Source organism: Tamandua tetradactyla, chromosome 7 (assembly GCF_023851605.1).
Source record: "Tamandua tetradactyla isolate mTamTet1 chromosome 7, mTamTet1.pri, whole genome shotgun sequence".
In the NCBI taxonomy this organism is placed as follows: domain Eukaryota; kingdom Metazoa; phylum Chordata; class Mammalia; order Pilosa; family Myrmecophagidae; genus Tamandua; species Tamandua tetradactyla.
The window spans coordinates 81,954,368-81,979,281 of record NC_135333.1 but is presented as its reverse complement, the minus strand read 5'-3'; the positions used below and the strand labels follow the sequence as shown (position 1 = coordinate 81,979,281).

The 24,914-nt window shown below is 34.0% G+C and overlaps 1 protein-coding gene across 9 annotated transcripts in view; it reads right to left on the bottom strand.

Annotated features, from left to right (window-relative positions):
• The window catches only part of PLEKHA5 (pleckstrin homology domain containing A5), a 303,484-nt gene that overhangs the window by 13,460 nt on the left and 265,110 nt on the right, over positions 1-24,914 (bottom strand). For 5 of the 9 annotated variants that reach the window (XM_077170235.1, XM_077170229.1, XM_077170230.1 and 2 more), the window contains 5 exons: positions 23,404-23,505; positions 19,088-19,199; positions 18,257-18,303; positions 17,306-17,494; positions 16,409-16,529 (listed from right to left, as the gene is read on the bottom strand). In XM_077170235.1, coding sequence (XP_077026350.1) covers positions 16,409-16,529; positions 17,306-17,494; positions 18,257-18,303; positions 19,088-19,199; positions 23,404-23,505 — 571 coding nt within the window. Of the gene's footprint in view, positions 1-16,408; positions 16,530-17,305; positions 17,495-18,256; positions 18,304-19,087; positions 19,200-23,403; positions 23,506-24,914 lie in introns of those variants that run through there. The other 4 variants (XM_077170231.1, XM_077170232.1, XR_013179581.1 and 1 more) reach the window with 3 other exon arrangements.

The following is a 24,914-nucleotide window of genomic DNA, read 5'->3' as shown; positions in this document are numbered from 1 at the left end:
CACATATCTTCATAATAACTGTGAAAAAAATAAAGGTAGTAAATGAAATACAGTATATGCAAGTTAATTTACTTTTTCGAGCCCATGCAGTTCATGGCAGCTTAGCTGCCAAGAAACTTCAGCCTCCTTTCCACCACCGCTCTGCTGCTTTATGAAACATTCATAACGCTTTCAGGTTAGAAGGATTTAGTCCAATTCTCTCACTCGTTACACATCAGGAAAAGGATGACCCAGAAGGGTTGAGTTATTTACCTGAAGCTTAATTTCTGTTCAGTCTCTCAATTATACCATCCTGCCTCAATACAATATCCACTCACAATGTTAACAAAGGTAGCCTATAGGTAATCATCATTACTCTCTCGTTTGTAATTTTCAAAATTTCTAAAATAAACACACAGGACTTTTATAATTAGAAAATAAACCAATAAATAACCATAAACAGATAAATCATTAATACAACAACAATAATAACTAACAGTAGGTTAACATAAAAAAATGTATGGGGTGGGCAGCCAGGGCTCAGGGGCAGAGTTCTCGCCTGCCATGCCAGAGATCCGGGTTTGATTCCTGGAGCCTGCCCATGCTAAAAAAAAAAAAAGAAAAACAAAAAGTATGTATGCAGGCCAACTAATTTCTATATTTGAAAGAGCTTATCAGTAGAGTTGCATACCACAGGAATCCTGTTTAAACAGATTATATATAGTACTATATCATATTCAGTGTCTTCCACTGAAGATACAGTGAAATAACAATTTATTAAGATCTCAATGGTTTTATAAAAAAAAAAAAAAGCACCATATTTTTTGGCCTCATTTAAAGTTACATCAACAAAGAGAGCAAGAGTATTTCCAAATATTGAGATACTGAAAAAACAGTACAGGCATAACTTGTTTTATTGTTCTTCATTTTGTTGCATTTGGCAGATATTGGATTTTTTATACATACAATTTGTGGCAACCCTGCATTGAGCAAGTCTATTGGCACTATTTTTCCAATAGCATGTGCTCACTTGACAGCTATGTCACATTTGCGTAATTCTCACAATATTTCAAACTTTTTCATTATTATTATATCTGGTATGGGAATCTATGACCCATGCTCTCTGGTATTACTATTCTAACTGTTCCAGGGTGCCACAAAACATACCATATAAGACTGTACTGAGTTTAATCTATAAGTGTGTATTGTTCTGTCTGCTCCACCAACTGATCATTTTCTATCTCTCTCCCTCTCCTCAGGCCTCTCTATTCCTTGAGATGCAACAATATTGAAATTAGACCAATTCATAACCCTACAATGGCCTCTAAGTGTTCAAGTGAAAGGAAGAGTCTCATGCTTCCCACTTGAAATCAAAAGCTAGAAATGACTAAGCTTAGTGAGGAAGGCATGTCAAAGGTCAAGGTAGGTTGGAACAGCCTTGTTGCTGATATGGAGAAAGTTCTAGTGGTCTGGATGAAAAATCAAACCAGCCGCACCACTCCCTTAAACCAAAGCCTAATCCAGAGCAAGGTCCTAACTCCCATTTCTATGTAGACCGAGAGAGGGCAGGAAGCTGCAGAAGAAATGTTTGAAGCTAGCAGAGGATGGTTCATGAGGTTTAAGGAAAGAAGTTATCTTCCTAATAGCAAGTGCTGACGTTGAAGCTGCAAGTTATCCAGAATATCTAGCTGAGGATAATTGACGAAGGTGGCTCCACTGAACAACAGATTTTCAATGTAGACAAAACAACCTTTTATAGGAAGAAAATGGCATTTAGGACTTTCACAGCTAGAGAAGTCAATGGCTTCAACGCTTCAAAGGACAGGCTGACTCTTTTCTTAGGGGATAATGCAGCTAGTGGCTTTAAGTTGAAGCCAGTGCTCATTTACCCTTCTGAAAATCCTACGGCCCTTAAGAATTATGCCGAATCTGCTCTGCCTGTGCTCTATAAATGGAACAACAAAGCCTGGATGACGGCACATTGTTTACAACATGGTTTACTGAATATTTTAAGCCCACTGCTGAGACCTCTGTTCAGGTAAAAAGATTCCTTTCAAAATACGACTGTTCACTGACAATGCACCTTGTTACTCAAGAGCTCTGATGGAGATGGAATCATTTTGACTTCCAAGTCATATCATTGAGGAAGTACATTTTTTAAGGGTGTAGTTGCCATAGACAGTGATTCCTCTCATGTATCTGGGTGAAACCAATTGAAAACCTTCTGGAAAGTATTCACTATTCTAGACACCATTAAGAACATTTGTGATTCTTGGGAGGAGGTCAAAATATCAATATTAACAGGAGTTTGGAAGATGTTGATTCCAACCCTCAAAGATGACTGTGAGAGGTTTAAGACTTCAGAAGTGGAAGTAATTGCAGACTTGGTGGAAATGCAAGATAACCAGAATTAGAAGTGGGCTTGAAGATGTGACTGAACTGCAGCAATCTCATGATAAAACTTGAACAGATGAGAAGTTGCTTCTTATGGATGAGCAAAAAAAGTGGCTTCTTGAGATGGAATCTCAAGAAGATGCTGTGAACACTGTTAAAATGACAACAAGGGATTTAGTATTACATCAACTTAGTTGATTAAGCATTTGAGAGGTTTTGACTCCAATTCTGAAAGAAGTTCCACTGTTGGGTAAAATGCTGGCAAAGAGCATCACATCCTACAGAGAAATCTTCTATGAAAGGAAGAGTCACTTGATGTAGCAAACTTCATTGTTGTCTTATTTTAAGAAATTGCCTCAGCCACCCAACCTTTAGAAACCACCACTCTAATGAGTCAGCAGCCATCAACATCAAGGTAAAACCCTCCACCAACAAAATGATTACTACTTTCTGAAGGCTCAGATGATGGCTAGCATCTTTTAGCAATAAGATTGTATTTTTAAATGAAGGTATGCATTTTTTTAGACATAATGCTATCACACACTTAACACTATGATATAGTGTAAACATAACTTTTATATTCATTAGTAAACCAAAAAAATCATGTGACTCACTTTATTGCAATTTTCACTTAATTGAGGTAGTCTGTAACTAAACCTGTCGTATTTCTGAGGTATGCCTGTAGTCTCCTTTTTTTTCTTTCCAAAGACAAACAGGAGGTCAATTGTTAGAAATGAAACAATAAACAGCTTAATTAAGTTGTAACACTGTTTATGAACTCTTTAAGCATGTTTATTAGAGAGCTGTATATCTGAGAATATGAAGAGCTGAACTGATAAATTGTACAGGTGATTATGCAATTCGAACAATGAAAAAGCATCTTTTATGTTATTTGATGGCCTATTAAAAAAATCCTTTCTAAAGTCACGTGGCATAAAATAAACTATACCATAATTGATCAATATACTTCAAGACCATTATTTAGAAGGGATTCTATGGTTACATAATAAGTAAAAAAGCAAAACAAAACAAAACAGAAATGAAAAACATTTAAAATAGTTTGCAAAACTTACAGAAAAAGAGGACATGGTATTACAGATGATAACATTTTTTATGAGTAAATATATGTATCAGTGGAAAGAATGATGGCTTATCTACTTCTTTACTTTATTCAAATGAATTATATTCTTATTAATGAGTTAAAAGTACTTTGCATAATCACTTATTCAAAAATCTCTAAATTCTGTGAACTTAACTAGCCACATTTATCACATCATGGCATATTATGACTATACACAAATCAGAAAAAAGAATGGAATGGAACAGAGAAGATCAAAGAACAAAACAAGCAGTTCTTTTTACCTATGTTTTTATTAATTTTTATTAACTTTTACCAATTTATTAATGCCTACAGGGGTTAAAAACTCACAAATGTGACAAACAGTAACTCTCTTTCAATATTGTGTTTGAAGGAGACAATGCTACTCAGCTCCAGCACATCTGTACTGCTGGCAAATAGGAACAATTTGGCCAAATCTTTCGAGCTTTTATCAAAGATGCAAAGTCCCAATTTTTAAATGCTGGCAACCAATTTACTTTTTTTTTTTGGTAAAAAAATTACAGATCAATCTTATAAAAATTAATGTAAAAATCCAAAACAAAGAATTATCAAATAGAATCTAGCAGCAGATTAAAGGAAAAAAATGTATCATGACTTAAGTGAGGTTTATGATAGGTATGCAAATGGGTTGTTTGATATCAGTAAATTCTACTTACAATTCACTGTATTAATAGATTAATAGAGAAAAAGACTATCATTAATTAGGTAAGGCATTTAATAACATTCAATAACTTTTCATCAAAAAATGTAAGATAGTCTTCAGACTATCTTAAGAAAAAAAACTGGTAAAATAAGAATTAATGGGTATCTCCATAATATGATAAAATGTAGATATTCAAAACTAAAGCCAGCAATATGATCAATGGGAAAATTTAGAACCATTCCTATTAAAGGCAGGAACAGAATTAAGATGGCTATTACCTCCTCTATTTTTTAACACTATTATGGAACTACCAGGTCTAGAGAAGGAAGGAAGAGGCATACAATTTAGAAAGGAGAAAGGAAAATTGTAATTATCATACAACTATTTATCTGATAAACCAAGCAACACAACTGAAATACTACTAACAGCACTCATAATTCAGAAAGGTATTTTCAGTATTAACTTTAGCCATTCTGAAGTACAGTAATTTTTATTTCCCCCATGACTTTCAAGACTGAGCTCTTTTTCATATGCTTATTTGCATTGTGAATGTACTCCTTTGTAAAGTGCCTGTTCAACTGCTATTTACTCCTTGATTTTTTTTTTTTTTTTTTGGCATGGGCAGGCTCAGGGAATCAAACCCAGGTCTCCGGTACGGCAGGCGAGAGCCCTGCCACTGAGCCACCACTGCCCACCTTACTCCTTGAATTTTATATCCTGTCCATGTATTATCAATTCAGCAACAAGAACAAGAATAAAGATCCAGCTTGTGGGTGGCTGATCGTGAGCTTCTGTGTTAAAAGTTTTCCCAATTTATGGCCACATGTCTCATCTTTAACTTCCATACTACTCAAATCTTCACTTACCACCTGCCACATAATTTTCTCTTTTGGTGCATGGTCTGGGAACTGAATTTGGGTCTCCCACATGGACGGCAAGCATTCTACCACTGAACCACCCGTGTACCCCATAATTTTTGGTTAGGTAAATAAAAAATAGTTTACTTCTTTCTTTACTGTTTTTATTAAATAAAGCAGATATAAAGAATTAAGAAAAAATGTGCAAGTGTAAAAAAAGACTCACTCATTTATTCATCATTTAATTTAGAAATATCACTATTAATAATATCCTCTTTGTGCTACTCCCTAATCCCAGCATTTCACCCTCTCCTTAGAGGTAATAACTCTCCTGGATTATGTTCTGTCTTCTCCTTGCTTTTCATTATGGTTTTGTAATACTGAATCCTAAAAAAATATATTTAGTTTTGGATATTTTAAACCTTTATATAAATGGAATCATATAATAGGTATCTTTTTTGCAACTTGATGTTGTCTTTCACTCCATATTAATTCCAATTTTTTAGTATAATTGAGTTTTAGCTGTTTTTGTAAATACCATATTTGTAATTTTGATATGATTTGATCATTTTCTTTTAAGTGAAGCATTCAATCCAATTATATTTGGCTTAATTATTGCTATATTTTGATTTATTTCAACCAACTTAGTTTTTTTAAAAAATATTTTTATTTAAGAAAATAAACAATACACTTAGAACCCCAACTTAGTTTTTGCTTTGTGTTTTCCTACCTTTTCTATTTGTTTTTCTTTTTTCTTTTGCATTATTTTTCTTTCCCTTCATATGCCATCCTACTAGTTTGGAAGCTCTATACCCTTTCTTTTCTTTGAGTGGTTAGCCTAGCATGTGTACTTCATTTGTCGAACTCTAAAATTAATCAAGATCATGGCCATCCTCTGCAACACTACAAGGACCTGACAATTTGCTAATGCCAGAAAATCTCCTGATAAAAATGCTACCGCTGACAAATATCTTAGTTTTATATATTTTGAAACCTCAAAATATATTTTTTATTAGTGTTAAATGCAGTCAGTGTTTTGTAGGTTTACCCACGTATTTACTACTTTCTTTCATTACTTCTAGTGTCTGACTTTCCATACATGATAACTTTCTTTCACCTGAATTACTGTAGACCTCTCTCAAATAAGTTGTAAACTCTCCCAGTTTTTATTTCTTTAATCCCTATTCCCTGTCCCCTTTTATGGAGGTGAAATGCATGAATACTAAAACAGATCGTAAGTGTACAATTTGATGAGGTTTGACATTGGCATATACTTGTGGCATCATCTCAACCAAGATAAAGACCACCTCTATCACCCCAAGATGCTCTTCCAGTCAATCTCATCTTCCCCCAAAGGCATAACTAATGCTGTGATTTCTATCACCAAGAGATAGTTTTGTACACTCTCAAACTTCATATGTACTATGTCTGATTCGTGTGGGGCTTCTTTCACACAATATGGATTTTCTTCTATTTGTTGTTGAGATTCACACATGTTGAATATGTCCAAATACTTCTTTTTTTAAAATCATTTCACGAACTATCACAATTTGTTTATCCATTCTCTTGTTGATGAACATATGGGTTGTTTCCAGTTTTTGTCTATTATGAATTAAAGATGCTATAAAAATTCTTATATAAATATTGAGAGATTATGTTTTTATTTCTCTTAGGTAAATATATAAGAGGACATTGCTGAGTACACTTGTATGTTTCATGTTCTAAGAAATTTGTCAAACTATTATTCCATTTTACTTCACCACCAGAAATGTTCCACAGCCTAAACAACAATTGACATGTGATTCTTTTTAAGTTTATTCACTCTAGAAGGTGTGCATGTATTTTAATTTCCATTTTCCTTTATGATTAATAAGGCTGAAAACATTTTCACATATTTATTTGTGTCTGTGTATATATTTTATAAAAGATTTTGGCCATTTTTTTCCTTGGCTTGTTGATCTTCGTTATTCATTTTTATATATTCTGGATACCAGGTCTTTGTCAGATATACGTATGGATAGTATTTTTTCCCATTCTGATAGGTAGAAGTTACACAAATTTTGATGACATCCAATTAATCAGTCTTCACTTTATTTGAGGGATATTCTACCAGATTCTTAAATTGTTTAGGCTCTAAGCCTTGTCCTGCCATTAGAGGAAAGCTGACTTTAGTGCTGCACTTAAGTTCTTGGTGCCCTCCTTCATGCAGTTTTTGGCCTCTAAGTATTTCTACCTTTGCTTTTTTCTAATTCATTAATGCCTTTCAAAAAAATTTCAACCAGCATCTGTATTTTCTGTTGGAGGATTAGTCAGGGTATCTGATTTACCATATTGTCAAAAAACATTGTTTATTTTGTTTGCAGAATAATTTTCCCTGCAGGTTTATAATAATCTGCAACAATATAATGAAAACTGAGACTATGATTGTTTAGTTTACATTTATATGTGAAAAAGTCATAATATAATGAAGATTTTCAATGAGAAGCTAGGATCTAGATGAGAAATAGAAAGATATATAAATATTAAGGTCTCAAGACTGCAATATTTTCTAAATAAAAAAACGATATGAGACAGCCTAGAAAAATGTTCCAATTAAAAAGATATCTGGTGTTCTAAGAAATGATCATGATGATGAATATGCAACTATGTGATGATATTGTGAATTACTGATTATACACGCAGAACGGAATGAGCATATATTAAGAATGTTTGTTTCTTTCTTGTAATTTTTTAAAAAAAATTAATTAAAAAAAACTCTAAAAAAAAAAGATATTTGGGAAGGTGCATGGGTGGCTCAGTGGCAGAATGTTTGCCTTCTATGTGGGAGACCCAGGTTCAATTCCTGGATCATGTACCATCCCCACCAAAAAAAAAAAAGATATTTGAGAAGATTTCTGGGAAGATGGTGGAATAGGATAGGCTGAGTTCACCCCTGCTCCAAGGAAGAACTAGAGAAATGACAGAATAACGACAGGGAGAGCAGTTCTGGGTGTGAGTGACCTGAGAGGGTGTGCTACACTATACATAGCGAGGTCCTGGATGAAAAAACTGAGGAATTGAGATGCAGAGAATGGAGTAAAGGGGCTCCATTAGAATCCCTCCAGGGAGAAGAGGCCATGCCCAGCAAAGTACCTGCCCCTGCAGCTAGCTTGGGATATCAGGCCCCTCAGCTCTGCAGCCTGGAGCTCCCTTAGGGAACCCAGAAGCTAGTAAACCTGCTTTCCTTGTTCATAGAGACTATCCAGCTGGTGCAGAGAACTTACTATTCTCCTTTCCAAATGTGAGCCTGGAGATGGAAAGGGAGGTGGGGCCAAGGAAACAAGCCACTCTGCCCATATAACCACCCCAGGCACCCCCACCCCCTGCCCCCCACACCCCACCTCAGGACCAACTGGGGTTTATACCAGGAATGCAGGGGTGGTTCAACATAAGAAAATCAATGTAATACATCACATTAACAAATTGAAAGGGAAAAATCCCATGATCATCTCGATTGATGCTGAAAAAGCATTCGGCAGAATTCAGTATACTTTTCTGATTAAACACTTTAAGAGGTAAGAATCGAAGGAAACATCTTCAATATGATAAAGGGCATATATGACAAAACCGTGGCCAGCATCTTACTCAATGGTGAGTGAATGAAAGCCTTCCCCCAAGATCAGGAACGGGACAAGGATGCTCTCTGTTACCACTATTATTCAACATTGCACTAGCGCAGTCAGGTAGGAAAAAGAAACACAAAGCATCCACACAGGAAAGGGAGAAGTAAAACTTTCATTATTTGCGGATGACATTATACTATACTTAGAAAATCCTGAGAAGTCTATGACAAAGCTTCTGGAGGCAAATCCAAATGGCTAAAAAGTACACAGAGAAATGCTCATTTTCATTAGCTATAAGGGAAATGCAGATCAAGATGACAATAGATACCACCTCACACCCATAAGAATGGCTGCTATTAAACAAACAGGAAACTACAAATGTTGGATAGGATGTGGAGAAACTGGAACATTTATGCACTGCTGGTGGGAATGTATAATGGTACAGCCGCTATGGAAGACAGTTCCTTAGAAAACTAAATATCGGGTTGACCTATGACCTGGCAATATCACTACTTGGTATTTACCCAGAAGAGCTGAAAGCAGTGACACAAACAGACATTTGTACATTGATGTTCACAGCAGCATTATTCACAAGTTCCAAAAGATGGAAACAATCCAGGTGCCCATCAACAGACAAGTGGATAAACAAAATGTGGTACATACATACAATGGAAGCACATGACAAGATGGATGAGGACACAACACTGAGTGAAATAAGCCAGACACAAAAGGATAGACACTGTATGATCTTGCTATTATGACCTTGGTAAAGGTAAACTTAGAGGCTTATATTATGGAATATAAGGGACCTAGAGATACACAGTACCTAGAGATGGGTGAATGGTTAGCTAATGAGGTAAGGGAATGGATAGAAGGGAAGGCAGTTCATTAGTGGGTCTATAAATAATATTGCTTGATATTTAGGTGAACACTGAAAGGGGTTGTACTGAGCTATGTATCCCACCAATTAACACTATAAATACAAATAAGTTATTGCACAAATTACCTCAAAGGTATCAACCTTGTACAAAGAGTAAATAACAGAGGGGAAGACATCAAGAGTATCCCAGCAATACCAATGGGGAAGGACAAGAGTTAGGGGAGGTTTGGATTTTCCATTTAGTGAGGGTGTGTTCATCAGCTATTTTTCTCTTGGGAACAATGAAAGTTATATAAAATTGAGTGTTGATGATTGTACAACTAAATGCAGATAATGTGAGACATCAATTGTTTACTGTGGATATTATACATGATGTCCAATGGAAGGAGGTGGCTGAAGGATACATTGACTGAGAAGCAGAAAGGTGAACTGTATGTAGTATATACATTTGATGGAATATTGTGTGGCTACAGAAAGTAACAAAGTCGTGACGCATGCAGTGAGGTGAATGAAACTTGGGGACATTATGTGGTACAAAATAAGCCGGAAATGAAAGAACAAACATTATATGGTCTTTTTTAGAAAATACTTATAAGAAAATCAGGGCCTAAATTGTAAGCTTTTATAACAGTCACATTTAGTCTGGAGCTGTAAATGTTATTTCTAGATTTTGAGAAGCTGTGCTATGGATATATAACCTGGTATCTCCCTGGAACTTTGGCTACCTGTTTGACACATAAGATTCAGAGGGGGAGTTTGGCAGTTCTGAAAGTCAGCATTGCTAGGTATAACAACTGCTAAAGAAACTGAAAAAAAGATCAGGCTTTAATTAGAGATAAGAATGAAGCTAATCGGTTTGGGGCTAAGGTAAATCAGAATACAGGGGTGAGGATGACACTGTCGGTATTTAGAACATACCCTATTGTATTGAGACCAAAGGAAGGGAGATTTAAGTTGTCCCAAACCTAAATTTTCTGTAGCACATAATGAAACTTATGTCTGGATAGCTCATTTAAACAATCAAAACTCATAGAGTCCAGGATGGGAATGAGGGTTCGTAATGCTTGGATACATCCTAGAGTATATTGAGCAATAATTAAAAAGTATTGGCAATGTCCCTTGAGGGATGGAAGAAAAAATACGGAACTAGTAAGCTTTACCACTACGGAAACCCCTCATACTGTCTCAAACATTAGGGATTTCCAAGACAACAGGCCAAGAAAGCCCTTGATCTTGAGGCTTGCTCTTGTGAAGCTTATTTATGACACCCAGGGTGAAAGTCTCCCTGGTAACGTGGGATATGAATCCCAGGGATGAGCCTGGCCCTGGCACCGTGGGATTGACAGTGCCTTCCTGACCAAAAGAGGGAAAAGAAATGTAGCAAAATAAGGTATCAGTGGCTCAGAGAGTTCAAATAGAGTCAAGAGGCAATTCTGGAGGCTACTCTTATGCAAACTTCAGCTAGAAACTGCCAATTATCAGTGTTTGCTAACCCCTAACCAAAACCATTCCTGATAACCCTAAAGAACACTGTTCTAGTTTGCTAGCTGCCAGAATGCAATATACCAGAAACTCAATGGCTTTTAAAAAGGGAAATTTAATAAGCTGCAAGTTAACAGTTTTTAGGCCATGGAAATGACCCAATTAAAGCAAGTCTACAGAAATGTTCAATCTAAGGCATCCAGGAAAAGATACCTTGATTCAAGAAGGTTGATGGAGTTCAGGGTTTCTCTCTCAAGTGGAAAGGCAGATGGTGAACACATTCAGGTTTTCTCTCTCAGCTGGAAGGGCACAAGGCAAACATGGCATCGTCTGCTAGCTTCCTCTCTTGCTCCTTGGGAGGTGTTTTCCTTTTTCATCTCCAAAAGTTGCTGGCTGGTAGACTCTGTTCATGGTTCTGCAGCATTCTGTTCTCTCGGAATCTCATGGCTTTCTCTCTTGTCATTCTCTGCTGTGGCTTTCTCGTGGCTCTGTCATTCTTCTCTGCTCTCTCTGAATCTCCCCTTCTCCAAAATGTTTCCTCTTTCATAGGATTCCAGTAAACTAATCAAGACCCACCTGGAATGGGTGGAGACACATTTCCACCTAATTCAGCTTAACAACCACTCTTGATTGAGTCTACATCTCCAGGGAGATGATCTAATTAAAGCTTCAAACATTCAGTACTGAATAGGGATTAGAAGAAATGGCCGCCTTTACAAAATGGGATTAGGGTTAAAACATGGCTTTTCTAGGGTACATATATCCTTTCAAACCAGCACAAACACCTAGGGCATTATCTGAGATTCTGTAAAAGTTTCATGCACTATGATAACTTTCTAGAAACCTACAACCTCTAGATAGATTCCTAGACCAGATAAATCCTGAAATCCAGAGAGGCCAGCGTTTCCCAGAACATCAACTAGTTCCATCCCCCTATCCCATATTATTGATACCATTTTCTAACATGAAAATGTTTGAATTGGCACAGCCCAAATATCCCTAAAAATTGGGAGAAGGCTCAAAGGAGAAGGTGGAGTTATAATAGAGAAGACAGGATTTATCAAGTGAGTATGACTGCTGAAATATTATATCAGTTATTTCTTTCAGTCTCCAGTGTCTTAGAGCAGCTAGAAGGGAAAAACCTAAAATTGTGAACTGTAACCCATACCAAACTCTGAAGTCTGTTTTCTAACTACTTTAATGGGTTAGAATCAATATTTTTTTCTCAAAAACTTCACATTTTGCCATAGCTGTTTGATCCCTGTACATATACATGCGTGTGTGAGCATACATACAACATAAACATATATACACACACTTTGGAAGAACCATTTTAAAGTAAGTTGTAGACCCATTTTATTTAAGTGTTCCAGAATTTATATAATACATTCTCTTATATAACTCCAATATCATGATCACACCTATTATTATCTAGTATCTAGAACATATTCACATATCTGTAATTGTCCCAAGAATGTCCTTCAGAGCCTTTTCTTTTAAACCATGATTCACTCCAGGTTCAACTATTTGGCTTCCCCTGTCTTTTAAATTTGCAGTAGTTCTCCACCTACTCCTTTTTCTTCATGACACTGACCTTTTGAGAATAACCAGCATTAAAAAAAAGAGAGAACATATTAGTTTGTGGAATTTATATTACAAAAATTGTGTGAGAATTTGTTTTACCTGTATAATACATGCAAATAATCCCTTGTGGACAACTTTTTTAAAACTTTTTTTTATTGTGAAACATAATATATATATAAAAAACCCCAATACATTTCAAAGTATGGTATGGGTTAGAGTTTCATCATTTCAGGTATTTCCTTCTAGCTGCTCTTAGACACTGGAGACTAAAAAGATATATCAATATAATGATTCAGTAGTCAAACTCATTTGTTAAATCCTATCTTCTCTGATACAACTCTGCCTTCTCCACTCCTAGGGATATTTGGGCAATGGTGATACTTCTTCATGTTGAAAAGATATGTTGACATTATGGCATAGAGAGATGCAACTGGTTGATACTTCTGGAGAGACTGTTAACTCTGAATTTCTGGGTTTATCTGGCCTAGGAACCATCTGGAGAGTATAGATTTCTGAAAAATAAACTTAGTGAAATTTTTACAGAATCTCAGATAGAGCCCTTATGGACAACTTTTAAAAATTTATTTTATTCTATTATTATTTTAAGAATATTTTTATTGATACAACTTAACATACAAATATATAAACATTCTTAACATACAAACATTCCATACATGCTATACAATTAATGGTTCACAATATCATCACATAGTTGTGTATTTATCACCATGATCATTTTTTGAACATATGCATCACTCCAGAAAAAGAAATAAAAAAAAGAAAAAAGAAAAAACTGATACATATCAGTTACCCTCCCTCTCACTGACTACTATTTTCACCTACCGAATTTACTTTAACCTTTGTCCCCTATTATTTATTCTTTAGCCAGTTTTTTTACTCATCTGTCTGTACCCTAGATAAAAGGAACATCAGATACAAGATTTTCACAATCACACACATTGTAAAAGCTATATCATTATATAATCATCTTCAAGTAACAAGGCTCTACAGTTTCAGGTACTTCCCTCTAGCCACTTCAAGATACCATAAACTAAAAAGGGATACGTATATAATTTGTAAGAATAATCTCCAGGATAACTCTCGAATTTATTTGAAATCTCTCAGCCACTAAAACTTTATTTTTTCTCATGTCTCTATTCCCCTCTTTGGTCAAGAAGCTTTCTCAATCCCTTGATGCCAGGTCCCAGCTCATCCTGGGAATTGTGTTCCATGTTGCAGGGAGATTTACATCTCTGGGAGTCATGTCTCATGTAGGCTGAGAGGGCAGTAAATTCACTGCAGTGTTGGCTTAGAGAGAGAGAGGCCACATCTGAGCAATAAAAGAGGTTCTTTGGGGGTGACTCTTAGGCCTAATTTGAGGTAGGCTTAGCCTATCTTTTGCATGAGTAAATTTCATACGGGCCAACCCCAAGATTGAGGGCTCAGCCTATTGATTTGGTTGTCCCAACTGCTTGCAAGAATATCAAAAATTCTCCAAATGGGGAAGTTGAATATTTCCCCCTTTCTCTCCATTTCCCCAATGGGACTTTTGCAAGTACTTCTTTATTCACTGTCCAAATCACTCTGGGATTTATTGGGGCATCACACTAACCTGGACAAACCAACAAAATCTCACGCCCTATTTAAGATTCCATGTATTTATAGAGTTCAACTAAACTGACCATACAAGCTAAATTAGGAAATGTACTACCCATAATATATATTTTGCACCAAATAAACATCTCTCCCTTTAGTCTCACACAGAAATTTAAGGTTTAAAATATGGATGATACCATCCTTTACCTTGCATTCTGATATACCTTAGTCCTATCCAGATAAGCTTCATTCATAACTCTACTCAATGTCTGATCACTTTCTCAATTTTTAAAGAGTTCCTTTATGGAGTACTTTATGGAATTCCTTTATGGCTGACTTTCATAGCTTCAGAGTTCTGACTCTGAGTCTCAGATATCACCTAAATACCCAGTTTCTGGGAAAGACCATGTTATATACAAACAGCTCAGTATCTCAGAATTTAGAATTAACATTTATACTGCTTGAACATATGTGACTGCTGTAAGAGCTTAATTTAAAATCTAGTACCCTTTACAATAAAACTCAACCTCTAGACTTTAGTTCTCTGAATTTTTATATTATAGTTAGTCCATGTGATTGAGGCATGATAATATTTGTCTTTTTGTTCCTGATAATTCATTCAACATACAGCTCTTAAGATTCATTCATCTAGCATGCCTCACAACTTCATTCCTTCTTGTGGCCACTCATTGTATGTATACACCATAGTTCTCCCTTCTATCCTCAGTTGTTGTACCCTTAGGCTACCTCCATTCATTGTGGATCAGGAACACTGCTGCCAGAAACACCAGTGTGCTAATGTCCATTCAGGTCCTCACACTCAGTTCCTCCACGCATATACTGAGCCTGAATGGGGTTTCAGGATCATTTGGCAAATCCACCCCTAGCCTCCTGTGGAACCACCACATTGCTCTCCAAGGGGTTGCACCTCTCATTTTTCTACAGACAGTGAAGAGGTGCATCTCTTTCTCTGCATTTTCTTTAGCACTGGTTTCTCTCTGTTCATTCTTAAAAAGTTTTATTCACACATCGTACAATCCAGCCTAAGTACATAGACATGCCTTCGCCACCATACTCTATCTGAAGATATTTCCTTATCTTCCACAAAGAATTCATACCCCTTTCCCAATCTCCCCACCTGTTGACATTTAGTCTTGGCATAATGCCTTTGTTATATTCACTAGAAGCGTATTACAATGTTACTATTGACTATAGACCCTAGCTTACATTGATTGTACTTTTCCCCATATACCATCTATTTTTATACCCTGCAATACTGACATTCCTTTGTTCTTCCTCACACAAAAACATTCTTTTATTTGTACATTTCATCACCATCATTGTACACTTTACGCATTCCTAAATTATACTTTAGGCATTCCTAAATTATTGTTATTATTAAAAAATATATTTTTATTGAGATATATTCACATACACGTAGTTCACCCAAAGTATACAATCAATGGCTCACAGTATCACCACATAGTTGTGTATCATCACCATGATCATTTTTAGAACATTTGCAACACCCCAGAAAAAGAAATAAAAAGAAAAAAAGAAAAATCTTATACATCCCATACTCCTTACCCCTCCCTCTCATTGACTACTAGTATTTCATCCTACCCATTTTTTTTTACCCCTTATCACCACCCCATTATTTATTTAATTTTTGTTCTTATGTTTTTTTACTCATCTACTTATGGACAATTGTGAAATAGAAAAAAATTCTCTCTGAAAATTCAAACTTTGTTAAGGTATAGCATACAAAGTAGATTAGGGGTTACCAGGTGTCAGGGAGAGGGGTGAGTGGGGAATTATTAAGTAATTATTACCTATTAAACAATATGTACAGTTTCTATTCGGGGTAATGACAAAGTTTTAGTAATGGATGGTGGATATGGTAGCACTACATTGTGAATGTAATTAATAATACTGAATCGCACACTTAAATTGGGAATTTCATTTCACGTATACACATATATGCAACTATGAAAAAAAAGTTTGACAAAACTGAACCTGAAGTGATATGAAAGTCTTTAATAGTCTATTTATTCTACCTAGAATGAGAATTCTAGAAATAGTACTATGTTTAAAAAGCACCAAGACGACATGTTATCTTCCTAACATCTGAAAACTTTTAGTTCAGAAACTCATCTGACTCCACAGGTTTCAGTACAGGGATTGTGAATCTGTACCTGTACATGGGTCAACATATAAAATGAATTTATGGATAAAATATCTGAAAATCACAGGAGAGCAAACAAAGCTGACCTTTAACAACTGAAGTTTCTGTCTCTGAAACAGGTTCTGATTTTTCTTCTCCATTAGATTCATCAACTTCTGCAACTGTTGTTAACTCTGGTTCACTCTTGTAGAGTCTATAATCTGGACCCTTGAAAGGAAGGTATATAATATATATAAATATATACATATATCAAAAACTTTCTTTTAAAACATTTACCTAATAGATACCAACCAAGCATTAAAAATTTAGCCCCAGTCAGCTACAGGTCATAATTAACGTAGAGAAAACAGAAAAGATTTTTGAAAGATTTCTAACTAGTAAAACTTAAAAAAAAATTTAAAACTAAGAATATTCCTCTTAGGGAGAAGGTGGTAGAACATTTTTATCATAGAATAACTGAGGTATAAAATAATTATATTATATTAAATCAAGAAAATTTAATTTAGAACATTTTACATATCTATTTGTTTAACCCCAATCCTCTTGATTCCAAGTGCCAGTCATCAGCACATCATTGGTAATGTCTGTATCCTCCAATCGATTTCTTAGATTGAACTGCCCACATCCCAACCTTCTCAACATTTCTACTAACAATCTTGTACTTTCTTACTTCTTTCTAGGATACAGACATAATTTGCCTCTAATATCTTGAAATGGCATATTTAAAATACAGCTCTTTCAAAGTGAAAAATAAAGTGATCACAATTCTGAAAATATTCAAACAAATGAGAATGGTAAAACCAAAACAGGAAAAACATAAATGATAAAGCCAGACATAAAGAAAAAAAAAAGTATTGGCTAAAAGTGGGGTTTTGCTAAGAAAAATGGAGTTATAATAACAAAAAAGTTTACAAAATAAAATAATTTTCAAAAATGAGAGGGCACATATGATTGATTATCTTGTGGCTATTCTTGCCACTTACACAGTGAGATCCATTTCTTGGATATCCTTGAACTTGGTGAATCTTCTTTTCTTCAGGCAGATGCACAGGGCCCCTGCTATAACAGAGCAAGGAGCTGCTATCACTGGGCAGAGGGGGGACTATGGGAGGCTGCTCTGTAAAGTCATAAGACCGAGGAAGTGGTGGACGAGGTGGGACTACTTCCTCTTCCTAAAGATTGTAGAATAGTCACCTTATTTAGATAAGTATATTGAATTCAGTATATCTAAATTTTTCAACGGTAAATTAACTTAAATTCACTTTAATTAAAAGGACACTGTCAAGTCAAAAGTCTCAGGTTGATAAGTAAAATAAAAAATATTTTATGATCACTAGTAATTGGGTTTTAAATATGATAGTACCTAATTTTCTTCCATAAAACATAGATTAGCCTTCCCATGAAGCTCAATATCAAAACAGACAACTGCATGAAACTAATTATTGTACATTTTAAAAATGAAAAGTCAATTAAAAAATTTTACTTTTCCCCTCAATTTTTAAGGCAAAAAAGGAAACATTACTCTTTGACTTTTATAAAAAATTCAAGATTGTTTCAGTTAGGTTGACAGTATCCCTTTCTTTATGCTATGCATGATACACAGCAACTTATCAATCTACAAAATTCAAGAGGCATAAGAGACAGTGATACAGTACTCAAATTACTTATATTTTAAAAAGAATGACAATATTAAAGTTTTAACATGGCTGAAAAGTGGTGATTCAATTTCTCTGCATTAAGGACATAAAAGGAAAAATCATGTGTTAAACGTACTAAATTATTGAAGCAATGAAATTTTGAGATTAAGATAATTTTTAAATAAAATATATTTAAAAATAATTTCTTGCTATAAGATTAAACTTAATTTCTTCAAATTCATGTTTTAAACATTAAAAAATCCTTAATTTACAGTTAGAAAAGCAATTTAAACTTACCTCATTTTTGTACTTAACTGTTGAGAAAGGCTTTGATCCTGCCATACCTATTAACAAAGTATAAAATATAATTACTTGTACTAAACACATCTTTCTAAATCTACAAAATAAAGAGAATAATTTGATTTCATGTAAGTGAAATCTTTAATTTCTAATCTCTTACTTATTAATGTTTTCAGAATTTGAAACCAATTACATTATAAAATACAAATTAAAATATTTAAGAAAATGGGAAAATTGGTTTCCTCAATCATTACTGGTGTAAGTGTAATTTGATATCATCTCTTAGGAGAGCAATCTGGCTATACTTATCAAAATGGAAAATGTGTGTCAGCAAATTCAGTTCCTCAAGTCCATTAAGTATTAGCATGTGTGTGTTCAGATAAATGCACCATAATGATCATTAAAGTGTGGCTTCTGACAGCAAAAAAACCTAGAAAAGCACATGCCCATCAATATGGAAATGTGTAAATAAATCTAGATATTTATCTATGGATAAATATCCATACAATGGGTTACTGCATTATATTGTTAAGGGGAAAAAGCAAATTATGGAAAAAACGTATAGTATCATGCTATTTTTGTTGTGAGGAATAAAACGCTTAAAAGCAAAACACTAGGTAGGTTTATAAGTACACACACAAAACACAGGTTATAATTGTGTGAGTGAGGTTGCTTCGTGTTTGTCTTGTACACCCACTGAATGTTATGAAGAAGAGTGCCTGCTTGCAGATGCCAAGAAAAAAAAAAGCAAAAACGATTCATGAAACTTTTTGTTTAGACATAACATTGTGGTCAAATAGCATGGAATAAAATGCAAAGCTAATTTACCTGCTTCTGTTGTACCTCTTTGCTGTTTATGTTTACTTAGTCCTTCCATGACATCTTGAATCCTCCAAAGTTCTTTTTGAATCTGTGCACGCTGAATTCCTGCTGATTCAGTCTTATCAATGAAAACAGAAAGACCACACAGAGGAAAAATCATTTTATAAAGATATAAATTTCACTAATGAATTTCATTTTTCCAAGATGAGAATTCTAACTGCAGTAGATTATATTTTGAGAATATTTTATATGATCTATGTGATTTTTCCAATTTTGCAACTTCAGTGGCAAAAATAATAAACAAAGCTGAGAAGGAAAACAATGAAAGATTTAGACATAAGTATAATATTTCACGTATTTCCAACAACTAATTCAAGGATCAACTCTTAAGTAAGCTTTGCCTGCTATTATTTGCTTTGTATTATTTATGATTCCAGAAAGGCAGACTGATCAGAAGGGACTAAAACTGAAAAACAAACAAACAAAAAGAAAACACAAAAAAACTCAAATTAGGAAGAAGAATAAATACGTTTGCAGGACGAACTTTTCAATTTTGGAATCCAAATTTATCAATGTCATTTTTATTCTATTCTAAGTTAGATTCACTTTCTTACTTTTAATAGACATATCATGCCCTTAGGTTAAATACTCTAAAGGAAAAATAATATCATACTGATTTTTCTCTAAGATTCTATTAGAACTCAATGACTCTCACTGATAAATACTTTGCAAAACAATAAACGTCAATTTAAAAAATCAAAAAAAAACTTCATAATGGTAATGAAGTTCAAAAATGGTCACACTAGTGTTTTTGTTTTTGCTGAATATCAGTTCTAAGACCTGTATATATATATACATAATCAATATTTCATCAATAAGCTAAAAAGTCCTCAGAAGGAGTAGAAATATAACACTGCCTCAAAAAGGCACTATCCATAACATTTCCCATTTGCAAATCTGAAAAGTATACAATGAAAATCTCCAACTTTTCAACACTCGTTAACAATCTGAGTTTTAGTTTTCTGTTGGATGAGTTAACTGCTCATAATCTTCATCCATTTTCTCTTGGACTATTTATTTCTCCAAATCAAAAAGGAACAGTTTTGCAAAACTAGATAATAAACATGAATTATAAAGGTCAGAGATACCCTTTCTCATTATATTATCCATTAACTGTCTATGCTCCTGTCACTGAATGGAAAAGTTTAATTTTGTTGGAGTCCAATCTTTAAACAATTTTTTTTGTGAGCAGTATTTATTTGTTGGGTATTGTTTGAAAAGTCCATCCCCACTTTATATTTACTGCTCTAAATTTTATAGTTTTACTGTTTATGTTTAAGTGTCTAATTTAACTGGAGCTCACTTTCCTATATGGTATGACGGCGGGATCAATAAAGTAAGCCTGTTTTTTCAGTACTATTTATTAATAATCGATCTTTTCCCTACTGTTTAATGGTGCCACCTGTAACACCTACTGAGTTCTTCATATGTTTATGATCTGCTGCTGTGCTCTCTATTCTGACCCAATGGTCTATTTTTAGCCCTACCATGTTTTTTTATTTTGTTAAATTAACTTTTTTTAAAAAATTAGAGCTGTTGCAAGCTTACAAAAAAATTCCACAGTAACTAGAGTTCCTGTATCTGCCCCCACCCCAAAGTTTTCCCTAATATTAACATTTTGCAGATGCTACAAGTGATGAAACATTATTATTATAATTCTATTCTGGAAATATATGTGTATATATATATATGTATACACACAACCTAAAATTAACCATTTCAGGAACTTTCAAGTATACAATTCAGTGGTGTTAAATACATTCACAATGTTGTGCTACATCGCCACCACCAGTTACCAATACTTTTCCATCAACCCAAACAGAAAGTCTGTACCAAGATCAAGTCTGCCCTTTGATGCCTTGCTTATGTCACTCATTATGATGCTTTCAGGGCTTATTTTGGACCATGTAGCAGAACTTCATTCCTTTTTACAGATGAATAATATTCCATTACATATCTTTCTTACTTATCTATATCTCACATTTTCTATATCCATTCATCTGTAGATGAACACCTGGGTTGCTTCCTTGTGTACTGTAAATAACGCCACTATGAACATCAGTGTGCAAACATCTGTCCAAGTCCCCGCTTTCAATTCGTTTGGATATATGCCTAGAAATAGAATTGCTAGGTCATATGGCAATTCTATACTTAACTTTCTGAGGAACAGCCAAACATTTTCCAGGGGCTTTTTTCTCAGCATCACTGTAGAAGAGACTATTTTTTTCCCCTCCATTGATTAGACTTGGCACCCTTGTCAAAAACCAACTCACCACAAATGCGCTTCAAAAATATCCACACATTGAATACATATAAAAAAGTCCAACAGATATAAGTACTATTATTTTCTTCATTTTACAGTTGAGGAAACTGAGGCATAGAGTAATTATGTAAGTTGTTTATGGTTATATATGCAGTGCCACCTCTCATAGGGTGTACCAAAATGTCTTAAGTATTTGTGGGTTTTCATTATACCTTACAAATATTAAAGCCATTTTGATAATTTCTTCAGAAAATTCAACTGGAAATTTGGTTGGAATGAAGCTGCAGTTATGGAAGAATTTCATCTTGATAATGTTAAATCAGTTCAACCATGAACATGGTATAGAGATTATATCTTTCCATTTATTAGGTCCTCTTTTATGTCTTATAAATTAGTTTTCATGATCAACATTTTTTATTAAGTTAGATTTTACAATACTACAGGGGTGTTAAACACAAAAAACAAACAAAAATATGTGACAGATTAAATGTGCCTGCAATGCCTAAAATATTTAACATCTGGTCGTTTACAGAACAAGTTTGTTAAACCTGGGTTAAATATTAGGCATTATAGATTTTATTTATTGCATCTAGTATCTTATTTTTGTAGCAGATTATTGATAATGTAACTGTAATGCCCAGTGAAGTCTTAGTCACATGTGGCTATTTAAATTATATGATTAGGTATAATAAAAAATTCAGTTTCTCACCTACACGAGCCACATTTCAAGTGCTCAACTGCCTCATGTGGCTAGTGGCTACTATACTGGCAGAACAAACTGAAAATAAATGACGTTTTATGAGTCAACTTTACTCACCTTTTATCCATTCTACTGATTTGTCTTGTTAGGTACACAGGGTTTCCAATGAAGATGATTAAATTTACATAGGGCCATAGACATTAAATGCCTTTTATTATTTTTTCAAACATATATTGTCTCTATTCCTTGGAACAATACATTAAGACAGTTATTATTTCCGTTGCACAGATGAGCAAATTGTAGATCGATCTTCCTATTGACCTGATTCTTTGTATGCTAAGTGATATTGTATCTTCCCCTATTCTAATAAAATCTCAGTCCAGATAAGAGGTTAAATACAGGTTGACAGAAATACATTTAATACAGAATGGATTAAAATAAATTTTATAAAAAGGGTAAAATTATCATTATTTGATAAATTCATATAATTTAAAACCTCAATTCCAAATGACCTAGAAGGACTTGTGATGGTATTTGAAGCCACATTTATAGGAACTGCTGACAAAGCTGAGACAGTGAAGTGAAGTGTAGACACCAGGGTTCACCATATGCCCAATATAGTGAAGAGCTTGTAAATAATAAGGAGATGGGCTATTTTGTAGGACAGTAAGAGTCCTGTCATTGAAATTATTCAAAGGCACAATTGAGTTAGTCAGTGTAATGAAAGCAATTTTAAGGGCATACATGAATTTAACAAGATGGGTTGCATCAGTCAAAACCAGTTAAAATAAGGTGCAAACAACCTATGTATTCATCTGCAGATGAATGGATAAACAAAATGTGGTATGCACATAAACAGCATACAACTCAGCATAAAAAATATTGAAGTTCCAATACATGTGACAACATGGATGAACTTTGAAAACATCCTACTCAGTAAAATAAGCCAGACACAAAAGGTCAAATAATTGTATGATTCCACTCATATGAAATATTTAGAATAACCAAATTCATAGAGACAAGAAGTAGATTAGAGGTTACCAGTATTTCAGAGGGAAGAGGTAGAGTGGGTGTTATTATTTAATGGGTACAGAGTTTCTGTTTTGGATGATGAAAAAGTTTTAGTAGTAGGAGGTGGTGATGTTAGCACCACATAGTAAAAGTAATTAATGCTACACCTAAACCTGGTGAAAACTGCACACTTGATGTTACAGATATGTTACCATAATGGAAATAAAAAATCTCAAGGGGGAAAAACAGTTAAAAACAACGTTAATGTAAAAACATTACACTTTATACCTGAACTTCACCAAGTAGATCTAGCTGCTCTTGCATCTGGCTCCTAGTAACAGTTACATCATATTCTAACTTATCATATTCTCTCCATGCTCGCTCCAGTTCCTAAAAACAGAAAGCATTAATTACTCTTATGGGAAAATGTGCTCTTAGTTGTTTTTACCAAATTACACCTTTCTAGATTTTAGAAAATCATGTAATTTATAGAAGCAAAATAAATTTTTATGAATTTGCCTTTATTGATTTTTCTTTTTTAGCCCAAAATTCAGCAAGAACTTATCAAGCAATTTAAATATTTATTATTGTACTTTTGCTATATTTAAATTTACGAAAAAAAAAGCCCACTTTATTTTTTAATTTATTCATGACATAAAATATTCAGGTTGATTCTTTGATCTAAAGAGTATTATTTTCAGGAAATACTTTATTTTATTCATGGCTGTAAGGTTAATTTTCTTGAAGGTAAATTTCTAAAATCCAGAAGATAAACCATTTTCTTATCTATGCTGATTAAAATTTCTTCATAAACAAAAATATTAAATAGTTTTATTTTAACATGTTGGATTTTCAATATGACACCAGAAGCTTAGCATGGCTTTACTTATAATCAATTTACAGAAATGTAATGAAACAAACTAACTTAGTTAACTATATAGGTGATTCAATGAATCCTGCCTCTATTTATAGAGACTAAATATAGCCATTATCCATCTACAATCCTTCCCTCTGAAAAAATAATTAAATCACAAATCCTGAAAATCAGGGTATATATATGATCATTGGCGTTTGAACAAAAGGACTCTACAGTTGATCAAAAAATATTCTCATCTCACTCTGTTTCAAGGATGCTACCCCTATGGTGGTATAGTTACTTTTTTATGGGGTTGTAATTTCTTTCCAGATGTTTTTTAGATGGTGGTATGAGGCTAACAGATGAATAAACAGACTGAGGACAAGGACTGTATTTGATCAATATTTTATCACCAGAATCTAGCATGGTATTGGCAATAACTGACATTTATTGATGCTGTTAAATGAATTAGTAACTCACTTTCTATAATCAGGAGTTTCCTGCCTTGAGCTGTTTTGAATGAAAATTTAACAATAGAATAAAGAATTAAAGGATAAGGAAACAGGGTACTGAGTGGAAGAAAGGTCATATAAGATTTTTTACAGGTTTTAAAAAGGAAGCATGATAAGATATTTCTAGTTCTTAAAGTTTCACGTTTAAAAGATTATTTTTTCCCTGAAGATATTCTTTGAAAAGGCTTATTTTATTATATTCTGCAACTGTCTGAAAATCATTTGAAAAAAATTAGCATTATTCAAGATGTACATTTACAAATTGAATGAATGTTAAAAATTTGGTCATTTAGAATAATTATTTTTCGAATTTAAGATGTTCACAAAGCAAGTTTTACAATGAAATATATTTTGAACAGAAAAAAGCAAAGATATAAAGTACTGAATATTTTTTATCATGCTATATTATGTAGATAATTTAGGGAGTCTAT